Source organism: Musa acuminata, chromosome BXJ1-5 (assembly GCF_036884655.1).
Source record: "Musa acuminata AAA Group cultivar baxijiao chromosome BXJ1-5, Cavendish_Baxijiao_AAA, whole genome shotgun sequence".
NCBI lineage: Eukaryota > Viridiplantae > Streptophyta > Magnoliopsida > Zingiberales > Musaceae > Musa > Musa acuminata.
In genome coordinates, this window is record NC_088331.1 from 1,310,301 (window position 1) to 1,332,214 (window position 21,914).

Consider the following 21,914-nt stretch of genomic DNA (forward strand, 5'->3'; position numbering starts at 1 on the left):
AGGAATTAGTCTTCCCAAAACTGCTTCACAATTCTTTATGCTGAATTGTTTCTGTGGTCGTCAGCTTTCCTTTCTCCTTGGCATCTTTCTTAGAACATATTCTTAAGTTCTTTAAGTTCAGCAAACAATAGCTTGAGTTCTGCTGGATCAATTTGATGGCACTACTACTATGCAACTCCCACCATGAATAGTGAATGTGAATAATGACAGCAAGTGTTTTGTTTGTGATTGAATATGAGACCTACTAGTTCTAGTTCCAATCACAACCCATCGGTTTTGTTCAAATCCTGGTATTGGAAACGGACGTGAATTAGGTTATCCTATACGTATTTGATACATTTCTACGTTAAGGTGACGAACAAATCCTATAAATGATTTTATACTATGAAAATTTTAATTTTCTATATGGATATGAACAAAAACTATCGAACCGCATAAATTTTCTATTAACTTTTTAGTATATTTATCTTTTTGTTTGAAGATAGTTTTGATATTTACCTAACTTTCATTAAGAAAAAAAAAAGTTTAATTTTCTTAAATATGTTTATATATATATGTATATATATATATATATATAGGCAGGCCCTAACGGAACCCGTCGACAGTTAACATCGGGTAATCCAATCCGATTGGTTATAGGATCCATGCGAATCCGAATCCAGATTTGGAGACGGATCCGGATCGCCTGCTGCTGCGTAGCACCAACTTAGGGCTCAACCGGGCCGGCCTCCCTCGTCCGAGATCTGTTGGATAGGAATAGAAACCCTAGCCATCTTGGGCTCGGGAAGAGGGGCCGCTTGGACGCTCGTGCGCGCGTTGCCCCAAATCTAGGTTTCTGGATTCCTATATCAGGAATAGGAAACCGACAAGACAAGGGAGGCGAAGCAGAAGGGCCGTAGCTGCCTTCTCGAGAGCGCAATAACGAATAAGACCAACTCCGGAGGAGGCAGCCGAGAAGCCTGATTCGTTCCCTCGCCCCGTCCCTTTCCTCTCCCATCGTCACTCTCGTTGTGGAGGAGGGGAAGAAGAAGAAGAAGAAGAAGAAGAAGAAGAAGAAGAAGAGGGACATGGGGAAGAAGAAAGGAAAAGGAGGAGAGCAGCAGTCGTCGAGCGTCGTCACCGAGGCCACCCGAGTTCGTATCGGCAAAGTGCTCGAGGAGTTCCGGACATCCGAAGCTGAAGGTACCCTTCGAATTCTTGAACCCCAGACGAAGAAAGATTGCTTCTTTGCTTCGGTGGTTTCTAATCTCTTCAGTATAAACTTCTTGGTCATTTCTGGGTTTTCATCTGGAGTAATGCAATCTCTTCAGTATGCTTGGAAAGTGTACGACTTTATGCTGCTTAGTTCTTAATTGATGCATGCAGATCGTAAACGTTTATATGCTTATTTCTTTTTTATCCTAATTCTCCTTTGTCAAATTTTTTTTATGTTTATTTGAGAATGGGTATCTAATTGCTTGTATGGTTGATTGATGCTCAAAGTATGATATTATGCTTACGTGCGTGATCAAAATGTGAGATTATTCTCGGGTTAAGCATTTTGTTGAAAGAATTGGACGTTGTCTTTCCTTCTAGTTGTCTAGTTCCCCTGAGATGCATGACATTATGCATCACCTCCAAGAAGCATTTTGCAGTGGTATCTGCACCAAGAATCAGCTATTTGCAGGTCTGTGTCAGCTGTGTTTTTTATTGTTTTATGTTCTTTGGCAAATAGTAGTCCTATAAACAAGTCCAAGTTCTTAGGGAGTTCTGTTGTCATCTTTTGCCCTTATCGGTTATTCTCCAGCAATATAGTAGAGTACTTTCGGCTCTAGTTTACCACCTTGGGGGACTTTTCTCTCCCTTATATTGGAGAGACATATAGTCAGGAGGGTTGATCTAAAATTCTCTGGTAGAAGTGGCAAGGGACTGAAAAACTTGCTTAACAAATTCTTTAGTTTGGTTGAGATAATGTGTTATGCATTCATAGTGATGCTTGGTTGAGATTGTCCAACTTCTGAGAATGTCAAAGAAGATTCATCTGATCATCAAAAGTTAATGGACTACCTACAATATGTTTTTTAATAAAATTCGGTTTTTTATGTGGTTTTCAAGATGATGAATTTCTTTTTCATCTAAGAAGGATCTCTAAAGAAGTTATTGTAAAGCTAGTTAAGATCCAGTGGATGATGCTGAATATTTGCATTTAAATATGTGCAATCATCATAATTTAAACAAAAGAAGGTTTGGATTTCCCCTATGATGGAAATGCATGGTCAAAGTAGAAGAGAGGAAGGCATGAATCGATACCGTGTAGAAAATTTCAGATGGGTTATTATAAACTGGGTAAAGGCAAGCTAAAAATCTGTAGAAGGTCATATCCTTTGGGAGTTTAAGCTTGAGAACTATCATCTTATTCCATTATGTCACGGACAAAGTTCTAAACAGAATGTTTGATGTAATACTTATATATGTCTGTGCCTTTTGGTTTGTTTATGCTTTGCACAACATGTAGAGGGACGCTCGAAGGCTTAAAAGCCCCATTTTAGTTGGGTTTGGTGGCCTTCTTAGGCTCGTAAATAAAGGTTATGTCATGTGGACACTTGTGAGAGATATTCGGTTTGTAGTGGACCATTTTGACCCTTTGTTGTGCAATCATTTAGAGCTTGTAAAGTCTGTTTGTAATTTGCATTGTCTATGAAGTGTTTCCTGGAATGTTTGCTTGTGGATCCCAAGTGAGGCGCTTTCTCTAACCCGTTTTCTCTTTTGTAGGTCCTAAGGGACCATAGGAGGTTTCGGGGAGGTTGACCTTTGCGGAGGACACTATGGGTGTCGCACGACTTAGGCAAAACCAGCTAAGTCCGTGACAGATGGTATCAGAGCGGGACAAGTACTCATAGAAACACTTGTCATGCAAATGTGAGGGACCTAGCGGGTTGCGTTGAGGGTAGTCAGCACACGGGCGATCGTTTGGGGGAAAACGGGTATGGAGATGTAGGGAAAAGGAGTCGCTCGGAGGAGCGGACATTTGAGATTGACATTCAGAGGAATGACCAACCCTTCGCGCAAGAGGCACCACGAGAACAAGCAAGCTTGGAAGAATGCGGAGCGTACAAAGGTTGGGATGGCTGAGTTCGAGCTACGGCTCGACGTTGACAACTATACTTGATGGTGCTCAAGGCAAGCGAGGCGCTTGGTAAAGGATGAGACTATGCAAGGTGGAATGAGTTGCTCAGTGACCGAAGGAGTTATGCAAAGCTCACAGAGGTGAGGGGAATTACTAACTCGATGAATTCGGTACTCATGCATATGCTTGTATGTGGATGATGGAATGTTCGCGGCCATCCCAAGGCGATCAAAACTCGACGCCATGGAGCATTGAAACTTTCTCGTCGGCATGCGAAGGATACATTCGTAGGAGGCTGAAGTGTGCAGCGAGTTCAGCATGTTGCTAGGCCTTGAGTGGTGCAGCGGGGACTGTATTGACGTGGAGTCACAATCTAGCAAGTGCATTTGTAGGGGGCAGAACAATGCACAGTTTGTTCAGCAAATCGGAGTAGTCCGAAGGGGATGGTGGTCTCCGAAACTTTCAGAGAGAAGGAAGCGAAGAGAGATGTTGCTCCAACGGGACAGTTATCCAGGAGGAATAGATCCCGGTTTCTCCAGAGGGAGAATCATGTGCAACAGACCGCACATGTTGAAGAGAAGTATCTTAACAAACAACAACTCCACGAAGCTCAATAGACCGAGCAAGCGGCGAGGAGTCGTTGCATGATCTCGCTTGAGAGAATGCATTGGTGGATGTATTGCGAGATCAAGTGGGGGAGCGATCCAAAGCAACACAAATGAAGGCACACTTGGAGTCGATATGGAGATTGGACTCTAGGGAGGGTTGACCCGTGGAATGGTGGGCGCGAGGGCCACCATCGACTCAATGCAAAAACGAGGAGCTTAGCAACTTGGGTGTAACTTGGCAAAGTACCCAAGCCGCATGAAGGGAGCCAGCATAGAAGATGGAACATGGAGCGGAGGCACAGTGCTTTCCTTGGACAGAGGTCACGGACATGAACTTTTGCAGAGGCAAGAGCAGGATTATGTTGTTCCATGGGTCCTTCATTCTGACGGAGCGGACTCATCTTGCATGGTGCCAAAGGCGAAGGGAGTTTCTGGGCACATGCACCTTATCTCAGAGAAGCATTTGATGGAGGAACTAAGGCGACTTAACTTGCGGAGGCGAAGTTGGGTTTAGAAGGTCTTGGCACGGGGCAAGAGGACGCGGAGGCGGGTACTCTTGAAGAATATGCCACAGTGTTGCCAGTCAAGTTGCTAGGCAGGAAGCGGTGCGCAGCGGAGATTAGGCTGGTAGGGGTAGAGGCCCAGGATCTAGACAACGTTCCACCAAGTGCAACGTAATTGGTGGACTTGGGGAGCTACTAGGCGACAAACTGTCCTAGAGCGGTGCTTCAACTAGGTGTGACCCAAGAGTGGGTGGATGAAGGTCGATTGCCAAAGGAGCGAACAAAATTGAAGGTGGAAAAGACCCTGCGATGTATTGGCAAAGGCCACACATGGAGGGATCACAATTCGAGTTCATCCCACAAGGATCAGAATGCAATAGAGATGTCATCAGGAGGCGACATGGTGCAGGGGATCGTGGTGGAACAGTTCATGGCAATGCGATACACATGACATAGTCCCGTGAGGGACTATATCATACGGAGGTATGATCAGGAGTTACTGGAAGCTCTACTTCGGTGAATAACACGACGGCAAGAAGGGCTATGGATTCAAGGATTGAAGGCCATGGTACCGCAGAGGCGGGTCTTCCGTGCGTGCATCGAATCTTGCATCGGATAAAAGCCTTGGTTATCAGCATATGGGGGCTGTGTTCCACTGAGGGAAAAGTTCGAATGCAAGTACCAGTGAGTCCCATGGGAGGGACTTGATCATGCAGAGGTATGATCGAAGCAGCTGGAGAGTTGGATCGCTCCAGAGCCCATATTCGCTTAAGGGAGCCCGACAAGTCAGAGGACAAGGTCGAGTAAGCGAACGTTGCTACCAATAAAGCTAAGGAGAACAGAATCGATGCAAACCCTACAACGTGCTGACAGAGGCCATGCATGGGAGTTGTAGTCTGTTTTTTCATCGACCAAAGGGAGCTGCTTGGAGAACACAGAGGTGTTGAAGCAAGGGGTCGAAAGGGACGAGGAAGCGACGACAAGTCCAGAGGAACTTAGCTACCCAAAATCAAGCATCAGTTAGAATGGAGGTGGACTCGGAGGAGTGCCACAGAGACATATCTACTGATCGTAAAGAAAAGGGATGCAGATGCGAGGCGACGGATGGTAGGGCCATGGGCATGGCAGCGCCATGGTACCGTAAAGGCAGAACTTCCGTGAAAGGGGCCAAGGAGGTGGAGCATGCAGAGGCAAACTCCAAGTTTCGAGACAAGGCTGAAGGGCAGGGGCCAAGGAACTTAGTAAGACCGGTGTCAATGAGCTTCTCATCAAGATAGCCGAAAGTGAAGGACTTCAGGTCATGCAAGAGTGGTGCTGTACCTTTGCTACTTAGTGGAGTAGGCGACAGGGTTGATGGAGAAGACAGTACAATCCCAGAGGCGACCAAATCTATTAGAGAATTACTCTAAGTTAAGGTGAAAACTTCCTACATTCCAGAAGTTCGATAACATTGAAAAGGTGAATCACAGTAGCTAATTCAATGCAAGGAGTGCAAACACTTCGAGTGCTTCAAAAGTGTGAGCAAAGAGCAGGCGAAGGTCAATAACCAGCTCGATGCATGGAGTACAACCCTTGAGGAGGTGGGCGAAGTCAAGTAACCATTGTCTTCTCAACTCTTAAGAGAATGGGTGAAACCAAGTACCCCAATTCTCTTATCTATCCAGCAGATGAGCGTTGCACAGGTTCACAGACCCTTCAAAGATAATGAAAGATAATAGTTGTCAAATCCTCACCAATGGTGATCAGTGCTATTGAGAGTAGATTATCCGCTTCATTTCCCAACATAATGCCAATCGAAAGCGGAAGTGATGTGAATCTACTTGGAAGTGACAACTAAATGAAAGAAGAGTCGATGGACATTTTGTGGAGGAAGGACCCAAAACTTCGAAAGTTTGCGAGACGATGCTCGTTAAAGCTCCAACAAGCATCCACCCAGTTCAAGCAGCATGTGGTATTTGAGAGACTGGCGCATAGTAAGGATGGTATTTTCCTTCATATGAAGGATCCGTAGGAATCAACAAGGATCAACACAACTCAGCCAACCCCACACTAGAGTCAAAGTCATTGGCGAGTTGAAACAACATAGCATATCAAAAGTTCGACTACTCAACAACAGCAGCGGAGAGCAGCTGGGAGCCAAGAGGCGCATTGCAGCTAGAGCAGAAGATTGAAGACTCAGCAAAGGTGAGGAGTTACAGTGTTGGCAAAAGGCTTCGACGAGGACGTCGAAGTAATAAGTGGGGGAGAATGTCACAGACAAAGTTCTAAACAGGATGTTTGATGTAATACTTATATATGTCCGTGCCTTTTGGTTTGTTCATGCTTTGCACAACATGTAGAGGGACGGTCGAAGACTTAAAAGCCTCATTTTAGTTGGGTTTGGTGGCCTTCTTAGGTTTGTAAATAAAGGTTGTGTCATGTGGACACTTGTGAGAGATATTCGGTTTGTAGTGGACCATTTTGACCCTTTGTTGTGCAACCATTCAGAGCTTGTAAAGTCTGTTTGTAATTTGCATTGTCTATGAAGTGTTTTCTTGGAATGTTTGCTTGTGGACCCTGAGTGAGGCGCTTTCTCTAACCCGATTTCTCTTTTGTAGGTCCTAAGGGACCATGGGAGGTTTCGGGGAGGCTGACCTTTGTGGACGAACACGTAAGGGTGCCGCATGACTTAAACAAAACCAGCTAAGTCCGTGACAGTTAGGTCCTTGTGTTGTAGCACAGGTGCTTTTTTATTGTTGGCTCCTCATGGTAGTCAATTAATTTTCTATTTTATATATGTTGTAGGTTATTCCATGTGCTTTGAACTAAGGATTGAAATATCGTACCGTACTGGAGTTTCGAGATTCGCTCGGTACGATACGGTACTATATACCGAGCGGTATATCGCTTGGTATATATATATATATATATATATATATATATATATATATATATATATAAGTAAAAAATATATTTTCGGTGATGTCGTAGAAAAAAGAGGTGACATCGCGGAAAAATGAGGTGGTGTCGAGGTGATGTCTCCTCTCTCTCTCTCTCTCTCTCTCTGTATATATATATATATATATATATATATTCGGCGACGTTCCTCTCTTCTCCCCATGCGGGGCGACGTCGCCTATGTGTGTGTGTGTGTGTGTGTGTGTGTGTGTGTGAGATACCGTCCGGTAGTGAGCGGTCCGTGTACCGGTTTGTTGGTGGACTGGTACGGGCGGTATTATTCGAAATTGTAGACCTTGTTTTGAACTACCTATGTCAATCAATTATTTATGACTGTTTAGATCTAAATGTATTTTATAAATCCCATAGAAATCGCTTACCTTTTGTTTGTTGTGCAATTATTCTCTTCTTGTAGCATATTTTTGTGGTCTGACAGTCGATGATTATTTGCTTGCATTTGATATCAACGACTCTTGACAAATTTATTGGTCGATTATGATACATTTTACTTTTTTGTGAGCACTTGGATACCAAATTGGTGCATAACTTTTTCTTACTGTATTGTTACTGTTATTGATTTTAATTGGCATTTCATTCTATAAACCAATTAGTTTTGTATCTCAGGAAGCTCAATAAAGATAGGCTAGATTTCCAATTTTATAGTGTTCTTATTCTCTGTCCTGATAAAAATGCATTTTGTAGATTTTATACTGTCAGTTGGTGATATACCATCTATTGGGTATGCATCATAAACTGTTTGTTAAATCAGATTGTTAGTTGTGTTAACATTACTTTAATATTATATATTGACCTAACCAACTATTAAATGTCTGTGTGCTTTACTCTGCAGTGTACACTTTCGAATCAGGTTTGTCAAAACAAGAACGAGCTGCAATTCACGAAATGTGCAGAAAAATGGGAATGATATCAAAAAGTTCTGGGTGAGTGTTAAAGGAACATAGATGAAGACTAAAAGTGCAAAACCATATCTTTATTTCTCAAGATATATCTTTATATCTGCAATAATTAGATAAGGATTCTACAAATTATGAGTCTAGATGTGATATGTCCTGTCTTTCATGCCTGTAGAGCTTGATCCTTATGCTAGTGTTGGAGTTTTATGCATGGTGTGATGCCATCTTGCCTTTCATAGCCAAACCTGTGATGGTGGTATGCAGTTGTATTGGTTTGTAGCTGATTAAACGTAAAACTCTGAAGATATTGTATGCTAAACTCAGCTATTGAAAAATGGTAGAATTTGGTGAAATAGTGAGGCAACAAAGGAGTAGTGGTCTTTTCTTAGAAGGAGATTGTTTTCTAGGCAAATTCTAATGTGCTTTGTTTGTGTAATATTGTACAATAAGATAGACTGAAATTGGTTTATATTTTTTACATCTTTGAACTTTATCTTATCTTTCATCAGTTTCTGTGGATTTTTCTATAGCAGCTGAATGGGGAAGTTTTGGAACCATTCCCCTGCAAATTTTTTAGACTAATTTTTTTGTCAACAATTAGCATTTTTTGGCATCGGTGCATGTTGATTCCTTTCTGTGTGTGTGTGTGTTGTGCTGATCAATATGCCCTTACATAAGCTGGCACGGGCAAAGTTTAATCTACACTTCTATCTGCAGTATTGGCACAGGGGCTAAGGTCTGCAAATGCTTGCCTATTATCTTTTATGGCACATACATTCTGACCTTTACTGGTTGGCATGACAATCTTTGTGTCCTTTGATAAAACTTAATACATGCTATCTGTCATGTTTCTCCTTTTTTAAATTTTGTTATCCTTCTAATACTATTAGAAACAAATAAATGCTTGGATCATTGCTTAGATGCTGAAATGCTGGATTTATTAATTTCAAAGCTAGAGATCTTTCTTTTAATAATTTTTTATATGGCGAACCTCATTCAGGTATGGAGAAAGAAGACGTCTTTCTGTATACAAAAGTAAAAAGAAAAATGGATCCATTAAGAAGGAAGAAGAAATGATCACTTGCTTGCAATTTTCGGAAGAGGTGAAAGAAGTTCTACAAGATCTTTTTTTGCGTTATCCTCCTGATGATGTAGAGAAGAGAGAAGATGCAGTGAACAACTCAAGTGTCAAAGTTGGTAAGGGACAGTGGAAGCAAGATTCTAGTTTTTGCAAACCAGCAATGCGGAAGTCGGATATTGCAAAAAAGGTGGAGCAGCTAGCTTCCAGAATAAATAATTCATCACAGTTGAGAAAGGTCGTTCCTTGTTATCAAATTTAATTGAAAATAATAGTTCCTTTTATTTGTTCATGTCTCTTATGAGATGCTTTAAACATTTCTTTTTTTCTTATTTTTTCATAATTTGTCTTTTGTTGAGTTAAGTACACATGAAAATTCTGCAGATTGTGGAAGATAGAGCTAAACTTCCAATTGCGTCCTTCAAGGATGGCATAACATCAACACTGGAAACTAACCAGGTTCTTCCACCCTAGCAAAATTTCTTTGCATTGTTCAATGAAGCGCGGATGTTGATGTACTTCGACTGTTATGTGATATGTTCCTTAAATGCTCTCAAGCTAAAAACATCACAATATGAGATTAGCAATGTATATTTAAGCAAGTAGTTTGTTTGCGATATGGATTTTGGTTTTTATTCGTAGGAATGAATGGGTTTGATTGCTAGGTAATATTTCCTTAAATCACTTACATATTTAGTTCAGTTGATACTAATATGTAATTGTAACATACAAAATATCCACACACATTTGTTCAGCTACATTGTGAGAGGCTATATTTGATGATAACTAAATTGCATACTTGATTCATAAATAACTAGTAGATCTGTCCAATTAAGATATATGGAAACATGTTCCTAAGTACTCTATGGGCTTTTATCAAGTTTTCTTGTGATGTTTCCAAAAGGAAATGGATTGATACACTTGTTTTTTATTTTTTCTGACTGTATGATGAGAGAACATCGCAGGGAGCAGAAAGATGATGAACAGAAGCTACACCCACCAGAAAAGTGTATAATTTTTCTTAGATTATAATAGTAATGGGGATGTAGAAAGCTCTTTTCTTGGATATAGGTCATAGATTAAAGATTCAAAGTGAATATTTCTTTGTAAGCACTACATAGTACGGACGTTTTAAGTATACCCCTGATTTTTCTGCTTCTTAGTTTATTGGCACAACATGTTTCTGACAGTACATATGATCCAGATGATTCTGTTCTTAGAGATCTTGTCAGCTAACATATTTTTCTTTATCAGGTTGTGCTTATATCTGGTGAGACTGGCTGCGGTAAAACCACTCAGGTGCCAGTTCTTTGATTTGTTTTTGCTTATCTTGCCAAAAAGTTTCTGCTTAATTTTTTAGTGCTTATTTTCCTTTATTTTTTGCATCTCATTTTTGAGATGAAGACATTTACAGTGTGTTTTTTGCATTTGTTATATTTTTATTTATTTATAGCCAATTTGACACGGTATTTTTGTTAATTTTCTTCTCTAAAATGTGGTTGTTCTGTCTATGAACTATTGTGCTTGTTATATTATCATTCTTCTCTGAATAAATAAGACTGCAGGGTCTGTTTTAAAGTCATCTAGTGCTTAATAGTTAATAGGTCATGCAGATATTTGGTCATATGTTAGATTTCCTTATGTTAATTAAGTAAAAAACTCTAGATTGTGCTTGCTGTTTACCATATATGAAAGCGAGATCCAGCTTTATCATCTTTGACAAATCCGATTCTCATATAATTTCTACTGAAATTTGCATTGTTGCTAAATCTTACATGTTTCTTTACAAGAACGGTCCTGTTGTTGTACAAAAGCACATGGTAGCTAATATCAAGGTTCGCAATTTCGTACCGTACCGGAGTTTCAATGTTAGCTCGGTACAGTACGATACTGTATATCGAGCGGTATACCGAACGATATACTGCTCGGTGTATATATATATATATATATTCGGCGTGACGTCGCCTCTCTCTTCTCCCAGGCTCGGCGACGTCACCTCGTTTATATATATATATAAATTTAATAAATATATATTTATATATAAAAGATTATATTTATATATAAAAGATTTTATATATATATATATATATATATATATATATATATATATATATATATGTTTGATACCAATAATAGTCGTCGTTTCAGTATGTCAAGGATACGTATGTATTCACGATTCATAATTATTTAATAGTATATTTTCTATATATCACATGCCGTTTTCAGTAAATAAAAACCGAAAGATGTACGCATATGGTGTGTTACGTTCTGGTACATGATAAGTATTTACTTGTGTATCAATTCAATTGAATCTAGAAAGAAATCATTCTCTTTCGTAAATGCAGAAATATATTATCCTTTTATTTTCTATTATATATATAAGTTTATATATAAATATTTATATATAAATATTTGTTGAAAAAGGTGATGTCGCTTTTTTTATATATATATATATATATATATATATATATATATATATATATATATATATATATATATATATATATATATATCGTTCTGTTCGGTAATGATCGGTTCGTGTACCGGTCAACTGACGGACCAGTACGTATCGCCCATATCGGGCGGTATTTTTCGAAATTGCATTCCTTGGCTAATATAACATGGGTCATGTACTTGGGTCTAACTTTCAATAGATAGTCAAGAGTTGATCCGTGATGCGGAAATGTCTATGGTTCTTTGATGCAAAATTATCATCTTTATTGATTTGATTAGATGATATGGATGATTGGTTGCATGGTCTTGAGGGAGACTTGATCAGTGGAGGCTTTAGTTTAATCAGTTAAAGAGCAAGAATTTTATAAGAAAAAAATTTACAAAATGACGAGAGGTGTCAGAAGTCTTGTGTGATTATTGGATACCTTTGAGATTAAAAGAAAAATTTTATAAGATGATTGTGAGAGCAACAATGCTTTATGCATCTAAGTGTTGGGCAGTAAAGAAAAAACATATATAAAAAGTTTACGTTGTCAAGATGAGAATGTTGAGATAGATGTGTGGAGTTACTAGGAAAGATAGGAAAAGAAATATTTTTATTCGTGAACAACCCGGTATCGTTTCGATAGAGTATAAGATGAGAGAAAATCATTTAAGATGGTATAAGCATGTGCTAGGGCGATCTTCGGATGCAGTAGTCAGAAGAGGTGAAATAATTAATATTAGTGGTACGAGGAGAGATAGAGGAAGAACTAGAAAGACTTTAATAGAAACTATAAATAAATATTGAAATATTTTGAACTTAACTAAACTTATAGCTTTCTATCGATTTCAATGGCGACAACAATCCATGTAGCCGACCATAAATAGTTGAGACTTACGGTTTTGTTGTCATTGTTGTTATTTTTGTTTTTATTGTTGTTGTAGTTAAAGAGCAAGAATTAACTACTTAAGATCAATTAGAAAGAATAGAACTAAAAGATCCATTTCTGGCCAAATAGCTAGGGCCAACAGAGATTAACATTTGTAGAGAATATGTTACCTCTTATAAAGCATAAGGAAACTTGCATAATAGTGGGGAGATAAATATGGGAAAGAAGAAATCAAGAGAAAATTTATTGACTGCAGCTTTTTTTTCTATTCAAAATTTCAGGAACACTTTCTTTTACAAAACAGGACAGTACCAGCACCGACTGGATGTACCAGGTGGTACAGACCCTGTACTGAGTGGTACAGCCCCTGTGCTGGGTATACTGTTTGGTTTGTCCTGCTTTGTGTACTGGTCGGTTGTTGGACCAGTAGACACCATCCATACCGTGCTTGGCGATATTACGAGCCTTGCTTCTAATGTCCTTGAATATACATAATATTAGATGTCATTTTTTAGTCAATGTATGCCTCTCTATTTTGAACTCTTTACTTTTTGGTGAAGATCAGCCATTTATATTTTTCATTTGTAATTTATCTTTTTCTGGTAAAGTAATTTTTCCTTGATGAAAATCAGGTCCCTCAGTATCTCTTGGATTATATGTGGGATAAAGGTGAGGCATGTAAAATTATATGCACACAACCCAGGCGCATATCAGCTATTTCAGGTGATTACTATTTGGTATATATCTTTTGCTCAATATGTTCTCGGCATAGTCACTATCTAAAGCTTTTCTTATTTTTGTGGGCTGTATAGTTGCGGAAAGAATCTCTTATGAGAGGGGGGAAACTGTTGGAGAAACTGTTGGATATAAGGTAAGTGATTTTGCAAGCTCGTACTTGTTAATTAACTGTACTCCTGAATCAAAGTAGGTGTTTTGGCTTTGTTAATAGAGGTTCTGGAAGCCACAGTGTATTTGATAGCATATCTAATTTGATAGTCCATGTAGCTGTTGATGCTTTAGATAGCATGGCACTAGTTAAGTTTTTATTTTTAATATTTCTGATTCTTCATCTTATTTGCACTGGTTAACCTCCCGTTGTATTCTTTTTTACCTTTTTCAGTTATGGTTGAGAAACCAAGGTTGGAAGAAGATCTAACCCATATTTACTTAATCAAATCAGTTTCTTTTTCTTTGTTATGTTGGGTTGGATTGGGTTTGTTCGGGGTTTGGTTGTAAACTTAGCACATCATTTTTTTTTGTTTTATCAATACATATTAAATTTCAGCCATTACTTATGTTGCTAGGCTACTGTTGATACTTTTTTCATTTTAGAATCATACTCTCAGACTTCTGTCCTTTATAAAGTGTTGTAAGAATATTTTAAGCAATTTCAAGTTTACTTTTCTTATGCCAGATTCGTTTGGAGTCCAAGGGTGGGAAGCAGTCATCAATAATGTTCTGCACAAACGGAGTACTTTTAAGATTGCTTATTAGCAGAGGCTCAAACTTGTCAAGTGCAGAAGCTGGAAGAAGGCAGATGGAGGATTGTTTCCAAGGAATAACCCATGTTATTGTGGTAAAGCTTTCTTTCTGTCATAAGGTTTTGTAATCTGGTTCTGCTTTGTATAGGTGGTTATTTAATTGAGTTTTTATGGTAAGAATTATAATTCGTGTAATTAAAGGCCTGTTTCAGTGTTATAATGATCTTTATGGTTTTGATTGGATTTTACAGATTTTCTCTAAAGCAAAGGCTTTTTTCTTTGTGCACCATGTTCAAGAATTTATTATGGAGGAACTCCCTGATCAGTGAACCATTGTGTATGATACAATTTCCTTGTAATCTGCCCAATTTAAAGTTAATGAGAATAGGATTGGGTTTCTTATGTCCAGAATAAAAAGAGAGACTACAATCCTTTTCTTTTCAAAGAATAAGTGTGCTAGGGGAGTGATTTTGCGTGTGTTGAATGTGGGATTAAAAGGGGAAGTGGCATAAATGACAACATTTTAATGCAACTATATGCAGTGCATGTTGCATTATGTGTCTGCAATAACCATTTTTGTTTATTAAACTAAGTTATCTTCTTTGGATCTGCCCAAGTTAAAAATAAAAAAGACAAGTTTGAATATCATCAAAAATGTTAAACATAACAATATTTTTCCCCTGAGAAGAGCAGGAGCAAAAAGAGAGAGCATTTCTGCACGTTGGAAAAAAGAGTGAAGGGGCATAAATGGTGACATATGCAAAACATGCGGCTAACTGTGTAATACCCAAACTGATCTGGGCTAGTATACTTGGTATACTGTTTGCTGGTATGCCGGTGCAAAACAGGTTTTGAAAAAGTCCGAAGAAAAAGGTTGAAAGATAAAATAACTACAGGGTTGTGCAGGTCATGTACTGAGACGTACAGGCCTTGTACTGGGAGTACTAGGTGGTACAAGGTTTGCACAGGATGTACCACCTGGTTTCTCTTGGTCGGCCTGGTGGTAGGATGTTGGTCCAGTAAATGCCACTTGTGCCCAAACATATCTGTGCAGAATTATGAACAATTGAGTTCCAATATGCCATGGTATATGGCCTTTTTATCTTGGTTATATCTCTCTAATCTGTATATATTTGTTGGATTTGTATTTCCTGAATGAATGGCCTGCATGGGTTAGGACAATTTGATAGTGATATGTGGAGTCTTAGAATGGCTTTCCTAATTGGGTATAAGAGGTTTTCATTGTGATGCATCTCTACTATTGAGACATTGAGAAGTTTCCAATTCCCTCTACTACCTATGGTCAATTGATCTGAATTCAAACTGATTGAACAAGTCTTGTATTTTTTTGGGGTAAACTCAAACTAATTATGATATATCTGTATGTTGATTTATCTAGCAATTATTATTTGTTACATTTCTTCTAATACCTGTGACTAATATCTATTGTCCTCTACTTTTAGGATGAAATTCATGAAAGAGACAGATTTTCTGATTTTATGCTGGCAATTATCAGGTATTTGGAAAAAGCCACTTGAATGCTTGAATCGATTTCTGTTTTATTTATATATAAACCATATACTATATATCTCAATACAAATCTTACTGATGCACAAGTTCCTGATATGTGGATCCCTTTTGTTTTAGGAATTCCCTATTTTCATATGCTCTATGACCTGGGAATATAGCAGTCCAGGAATGATTGAATTTTCATCAAAGTCTCTTGTCTGCAATTTCAAATTATTTTGCTCTAATTTTTGCTCCATAAAAATCATGGAAATGGTCTTGCTTGCATGGGCTAGACTTAGCGAGAGTTGTGTGAACTGTTAACTATGTTGCCTTTCGTTGTTTGCTCCATAACAATAAAATAACTGATACAATAATTATTAACAAGTGGGGATAGTATCCCGTCCATTGGTTATACTGTTGGTCATTTTGTTTTGTCACTTTAAGCATCCTGGTTGCATTTTAGAGAGCCATGTGTACCGGGTTCCCCCTTTTTATTTGCTCCATAACAGTGAAGTGTGACCTATACAATGCTGTATATTATGCATCTTTTAAGGAATATTATATGTAGCCTTAACAGTATGTTTTATTGACTCAGGTTTCAAGTTTTAGAAGTTGAAAGACTTTATAAACATTACTTATTTGTTGCTTTCTGTTCTCAACTGCAGAGATTTGCTGCCCTCATATCCACATATGAGATTGGTAAGTACTAATTTGTTTTTTTCTACTTTTTGTTGCATGTCATGCTCATTGTATGACTAAACTATAACTTCTGCACAGTGTGTATTGTTTTATGTGGTCTAGTGTTGATCAATTATCTGTACCTTTAAACCAACAGGTGCTCATGAGTGCCACCATTGATGCTGAGCGATTTTCCAACTACTTCAATGGATGCCCGATTATTCAAGTCCCTGGTTTCACATATCCTGTGAGATATTTGTTATGAGTTAACCATCCACATAAAGTTACACCTTTGCATTAGTAGCCAATTATAACTAAATAATGGTTGCTGAGATATTTCTTCTTCAGGTCAAGATTTTTTATTTGGAGGATGTGCTAACCATCTTGAAATCCGTGGATGGTAATCATTTAAATCACGTGGCAGTGGATGAATCTCAGGAATCTAGTCCCTTGACTGAAGAATATAAAGATGACCTGGATGAAGCAATCAATCTGGCTTTAGCTAATGATGAATTTGATCCTTTGCTTGAACTGATTTCTACTGAGCAAACACCTGGAATTTATAACTACAAGCATTCCTTGACTGGTATATCACCCTTAATGGTATTTGCTGGAAAGGGTAGAGTTGGTGATGTCTGCATGCTTCTGTCTTTTGGTGCTGATTGTTCTTTATACGACAATGATGGAGGGTCTGCATTAGATTGGGCTCAGCGTGGGAATCAACTCCAGGTATATGAAATTATTAAAAAACATATGCAGAAAGATATATCAAAATCAGCAGAAGAGGAGGAACTACTTAACGAGTACCTTGCAAGTATTAATCCAGAACATATTGATACTGTCCTGATAGAACGGCTATTAAGGAAAATATGCAATGATTCTGCAGAAGGAGCTATTCTTGTCTTTCTTCCTGGGTGGGATGACATAAATCAAACCAAAGAGAGGCTGGTTGCTTCACCGTATTTTCGAGATCAATCAAAGTTTTTGATATTCTCTCTCCATTCTATGATTCCATCTGCAGAGCAAAAGAAGGTTTTTAAACGCCCACCTGCTGGTGCTCGTAAAATCATTTTGTCAACCAACATTGCAGAGACTGCTGTTACCATTGATGATGTTGTATATGTCATAGATAGTGGCAGAATGAAAGAAAAAAGTTATGATCCGTATAACAATGTATCTACACTTCATTCTTCTTGGGTATCAAAAGCTAGTGCAAGACAGCGTGAGGGACGTGCTGGTCGTTGTCAACCAGGAACCTGCTACCATCTTTACTCCAAATTTCGAGCAGCATCTTTGCCAGATTATCAAGTTCCCGAGATAAAGAGAATGCCTATTGAGGAACTCTGTTTGCAGGCAAGATACCACTTCTTGCTTTCCTTGCTTTTAGTTAATGCAGATCTGTGGTTTGTTGGCTTGATTTTTTTTCCTGGCAGGTAAAATTACTTGATCCCAGCTGTAGAGTAGCAGACTTTTTACATAAAACATTGGATCCTCCTGTTCCTGAAACTGTTCGCAATGCACTCATTGTTCTTCAAGACATTGGTGCTTTGACACATGATGAAAGACTTACTGATCTTGGAAAGAAGCTGGGTTCTCTTCCTGTTCATCCATCGACTAGCAAGATGCTTCTATTTGCAATTTTAATGAATTGCTTGGACCCTGCATTGACTCTAGCATGTGCGTCTGATTACCGAGAACCTTTCATTCTCCCAATGGCTCCAGATGGGAGGAAGAAGGCTGCTATCGCAAAACTTGAACTTGCTTCTCTCTATGGTGGATATAGTGATCAGCTAGCTGTTGTAGCAGCATTTGATTGTTGGAGGAAGGCAAAAGATAGAGGTCAAGAGTCACAGTTTTGTTCTAGGTATTTTGTCTCATCAAGCACAATGAATATGCTATGTAGCATGCGGAAGCAGCTTCAAAATGAGCTGGCAAAAAATGGCTTCATTCCAGCGGATATGTCCAGTTGTAGCTTAAATGCTCATGATCCAGGTATTCTGCGGGCAGTGCTCATGGCTGGTAGTTATCCAATGGTGGGAAGATTGCTTCCACGTCGAAAGAATGATAAAAGAGCTATAGTGGAGACGCCTAGTGGTGCCAAAGTTCGCTTGCATCCTCATTCTTCTAACTTTAATTTGTCATTTGGTAAGGCGGCTGGCTGCCCACTTATTATTTATGATGAAATTACTCGAGGAGATGGGGGGATGTACATAAAGAATTGCTCTCTCATTGGTCCTTATCCATTGTTGTTGCTTGCAATGGAAATGGTTGTTGCTCCTGGAAATGAAAATGATGATGAAAGTGATGATGATCTAGATGGTTCTAGTCTTGAGGAAGATGAGATGGAGACAACAATATCGCCTGGACAATGTGGAGAAGAAATTATGTCTTCCCCCGACAATAATGTTTCAGTTGTTGTTGATCGATGGCTGAGATTTGAATCAACAGCCCTTGATGTTGCTCAGATATACTGCTTACGGGAGCGTCTGTCTGCCTCTATCTTGTTTAAGGTAAGATTATGCATCGTTTATTAAATCTTGACCTGACGGACTCTTTTCTGTTGCCAATTTATTTGACCATTTAGATGTTTGACAAAAAATTGGATGATTAACAATTTATATTAATTTGCAAAGGTTTTTGTTTCATTACTGAAACATTTATCTATAGACCATCTCAAAATGCTTAGAGCAAAGTTGCACCGACTAATTTCTAGGAAAGTTTTAAAGTCCTTTAACAAAGTTTTAATGAACTCTACTGTGTCAAGCTTGTTACTACTTGCTTATGCATAAAATTAAAGCTTGAAACCTAGATGGATTTCACACTTATGTTTGTAACAAGAAAAGTTGCACATTGAGGAGCTTGTGGCTTACTGAAGAAGAATTTGACTTATTTGACTTTCATCTGGTGATTCATTGAGTTCATATTGACATGGAAGTTTTGCACTTCTACAATCTGCTTTGCTGTAAATAGTTTTCTGTCTTATCTTAGTCTCTGTGAGTTTTATATAGGTTACGCATTACCTCTATGGCAGAGACTCTGGCTTCCTCAACTCTATGGTTCATCAAATGTTCTATTACTCTTCCATGGTCTCCTTATATAAAGACTGTCCTTTGCAGGTAAAGTATCCACAGGCAGTTCTGCCACCTGCATTGGGAACGTCGATGTATGCCATTGCCTGCATTCTTTCTTATGATGGACTACCCAGTGTACTTGCTGATGCTGTGCTAGAACCTCAACCATCAGGCAGAGATGCGGCTGACCCAGGTAGACCTTTTCAGGGAAGAAGATTAATGGGCTTCATTCCGCCTGGGGGATTTCTGAGATCTTTAATTTCAGACAAAGTCCAGGGTTCTCCCTCCCGCAAAGACAGGAAAGCCAACCTTATCAGTCCTGTATCAGCACATTCAATCTCCCATTCACCAGTCAGGTCTCCTTTTCCTGGTCCAGGTTCTGGTAGCGCTGCACCAAGGATAAGATCCTTTAAGAGGCGACGCTAAGAGCTACTATTTTGTCTGCCATCATTTGTCAACTTTAATGATCACCCTTGAGTTCTCATTTAATGGGTAATATTGGATGATCATTCCGAACAGAGGTACTGATCCAAGGTTTATAATCCGCATCAGCTTTCTCTACCCATCTACAAAGCTTGTTTATCTGGTTTGGCGGTTTGATGATGCTGATGGTCCCTCTAACTGCTTTCTTTTGCAGCTTACAGGAAATAGTTGCTGCTTGGGGGGCTTATGAAAGTGCAGGTACGCAAAATGGCCGAAAGCTGACTGCTTTAAGCTGCCAGCACAGCTGCTGAATTTGGACTGTGCTTTTGGGGTTTCACGTCAATGGAATCTATGGTCTCGTATACATCTAACTGGTGAATCTTCCTTGTGCTCAGAATCATCAAAGACATTTTCTATGGTAGCAATATCGGCGAGTTCTGTTATTTTGAGAAAACACTGGCATCCTTAACAGAGCATGTTGTCCGTAGGAAATGATCCATATTTATTTGGAAGAGGAAAAGGACAGTTGTGCAAATGGAACCACAATAAGTTGTAGTTTAGACTAGTCAGTTGAAGAATTTGATTTTTCTGTCACGGATGCGTCCTAATATTTCTTCTAATGATTTAGTGCCCTTGTATTCACATGCCCTTATGCTGGTAATGAAGCTATTTTATACTACTGATATTTTTATTTTATTAAGTATCATGAGTATTGAACTTGATATGTAGATTAAGGTTTTAGGCAATTATTTCATCCAATTAGTATATGTTTAATGATTTAGATTTGGTGTGGACCAGCTGCATTGGTATATTTGTTACATGGAACAAAGATTAAAATAATTAAATATCCAGTTATAGGATGAATGTGCTTGCTGGTTTAGTTGGTAATTTAGTATGATTTATAGTTTGTAAGAAAAAAAAAAAGGAAAAAAAAGATTTAAGTTCTATTAATGAGATTCAGGTATATGAGAATGGTAATAACAGTAGGTCAGGTATTTTCAGGGTATACAGTTCTACTGGATTTACTGGAAAGATTTTAATCTGATGTATGTTAAGATAGGATGATTCATTTTTTTTATGGATTTATTATCATTGCATCATAATATGTATTCTCTCCAAGTTTGTACCTAATTGTTTTTAGATGCAAGTTTTCTCTTGTCTGCACTTTTCACATTCATGAAAAAGTAGGGTTTTTGTGTTGTTTTGGCATCATGATGTCAAGTAAGAAAACAGAAAACTAGTGCAGTGACCACTGTTACCATCAGACCACTCATGAACTTATATTTCTACCATCCTCCTCAGAATTCAGGATGCCAAGAACAAGTTGGTATGGTGCCAAGTTGGACACAAGCTGTCCAGTTTACATCCAAAGGCAGCAATCATAGACAGTGGTGGATGATGCTCTGGTAATTATTGGTCAAACATAAAAGTGGCATCACTAGTTTCTTGGTATGGTATGGTATGGTATGGTATGGAATGCACTTATTGTTGGGTATTGGGCAAATGTGACATATGGAGAACAGCAGCATCCTCTTGTGAAGAAAGTGGTTGTTGATCTCAGAGCAGTGGGACAAAGCTGTGTTTGCTGTCATCCTTTGGTAAGACTTCCATCTGACTCCCAACAACCTCAAAACTGTACATAAATGTTATATCTGCACCTTTGTTGTCAGTGACGAAGCCCGCCCATCAGAAAAGGGCAGATGGAGTGATTGCTAATTGGCTCAACAAAATGTTCACGGCAAAAGAAACATATAACACTCCCAACTCCCGGAAAGGGATATTCTACCTCCCATCGACTATAAAATAATCATTTCATTGTACATCATTCATTATTAAGTCAAATGATACTAAGATATTTCGGTTGGTCGATGCATTATTATATCGAGTAATGGATCTAGTTATTTTTAGTATTTTGATCATTATACTTTGAAAAATTATATTATCTTATAAAACTGAAACATCTATGTTCATTTATCTTAACGATGTTAGTTTTATCAATAAAAACATAATAATGGATGATAATATTGCTAGGGATCACCCGTTGACATCGATGTAATCGTTTAATGACCCTTTCACCGTTCGTCACTATTAACTGAAATATTAAAATTATTTTTTTTATTTTCATATTTACGTTAATAAAATTGACGATGATATGAAAAATAAATCTAGATATTGTACTTTCATAATTATAAAAATATTAATATAATATTTTAAAAATATAAGAATTGATATGTTAAAATAGTACTATAAAAAGATAGTATGTAATTGGCCGATGTTTAA

At 38.3% G+C, this 21,914-nt stretch overlaps 1 protein-coding gene across 2 annotated transcripts; it reads left to right on the plus strand.

Moving 5' to 3' along the window:
• The first annotated feature begins 840 nt into the window (after positions 1-840).
• LOC103983560 (DExH-box ATP-dependent RNA helicase DExH6) lies at positions 841-20,325 on the plus strand. 2 transcript variants are annotated; one of them, XM_009400792.3, is made up of 15 exons: positions 841-1,182; positions 8,005-8,095; positions 9,069-9,384; positions 9,531-9,605; positions 10,401-10,445; positions 13,105-13,195; positions 13,285-13,343; positions 13,887-14,048; positions 15,417-15,469; positions 16,128-16,161; positions 16,298-16,387; positions 16,489-17,493; positions 17,574-18,650; positions 19,257-19,732; positions 19,849-20,325. In XM_009400792.3, exons 1-14 carry the CDS (start codon positions 1,068-1,070, stop codon positions 19,635-19,637), a joined length of 3,594 nt encoding a protein of 1,197 aa, XP_009399067.2. In that variant the 5' UTR covers positions 841-1,067; the 3' UTR covers positions 19,638-19,732; positions 19,849-20,325. The 2 variants fall into 2 exon arrangements, with proteins under 2 accessions (XP_009399067.2, XP_009399068.2); XM_009400793.3 differs by having other exon boundaries at positions 842-1,182; positions 19,856-20,325.
• The last annotated feature ends 1,589 nt before the right edge of the window (positions 20,326-21,914 follow it).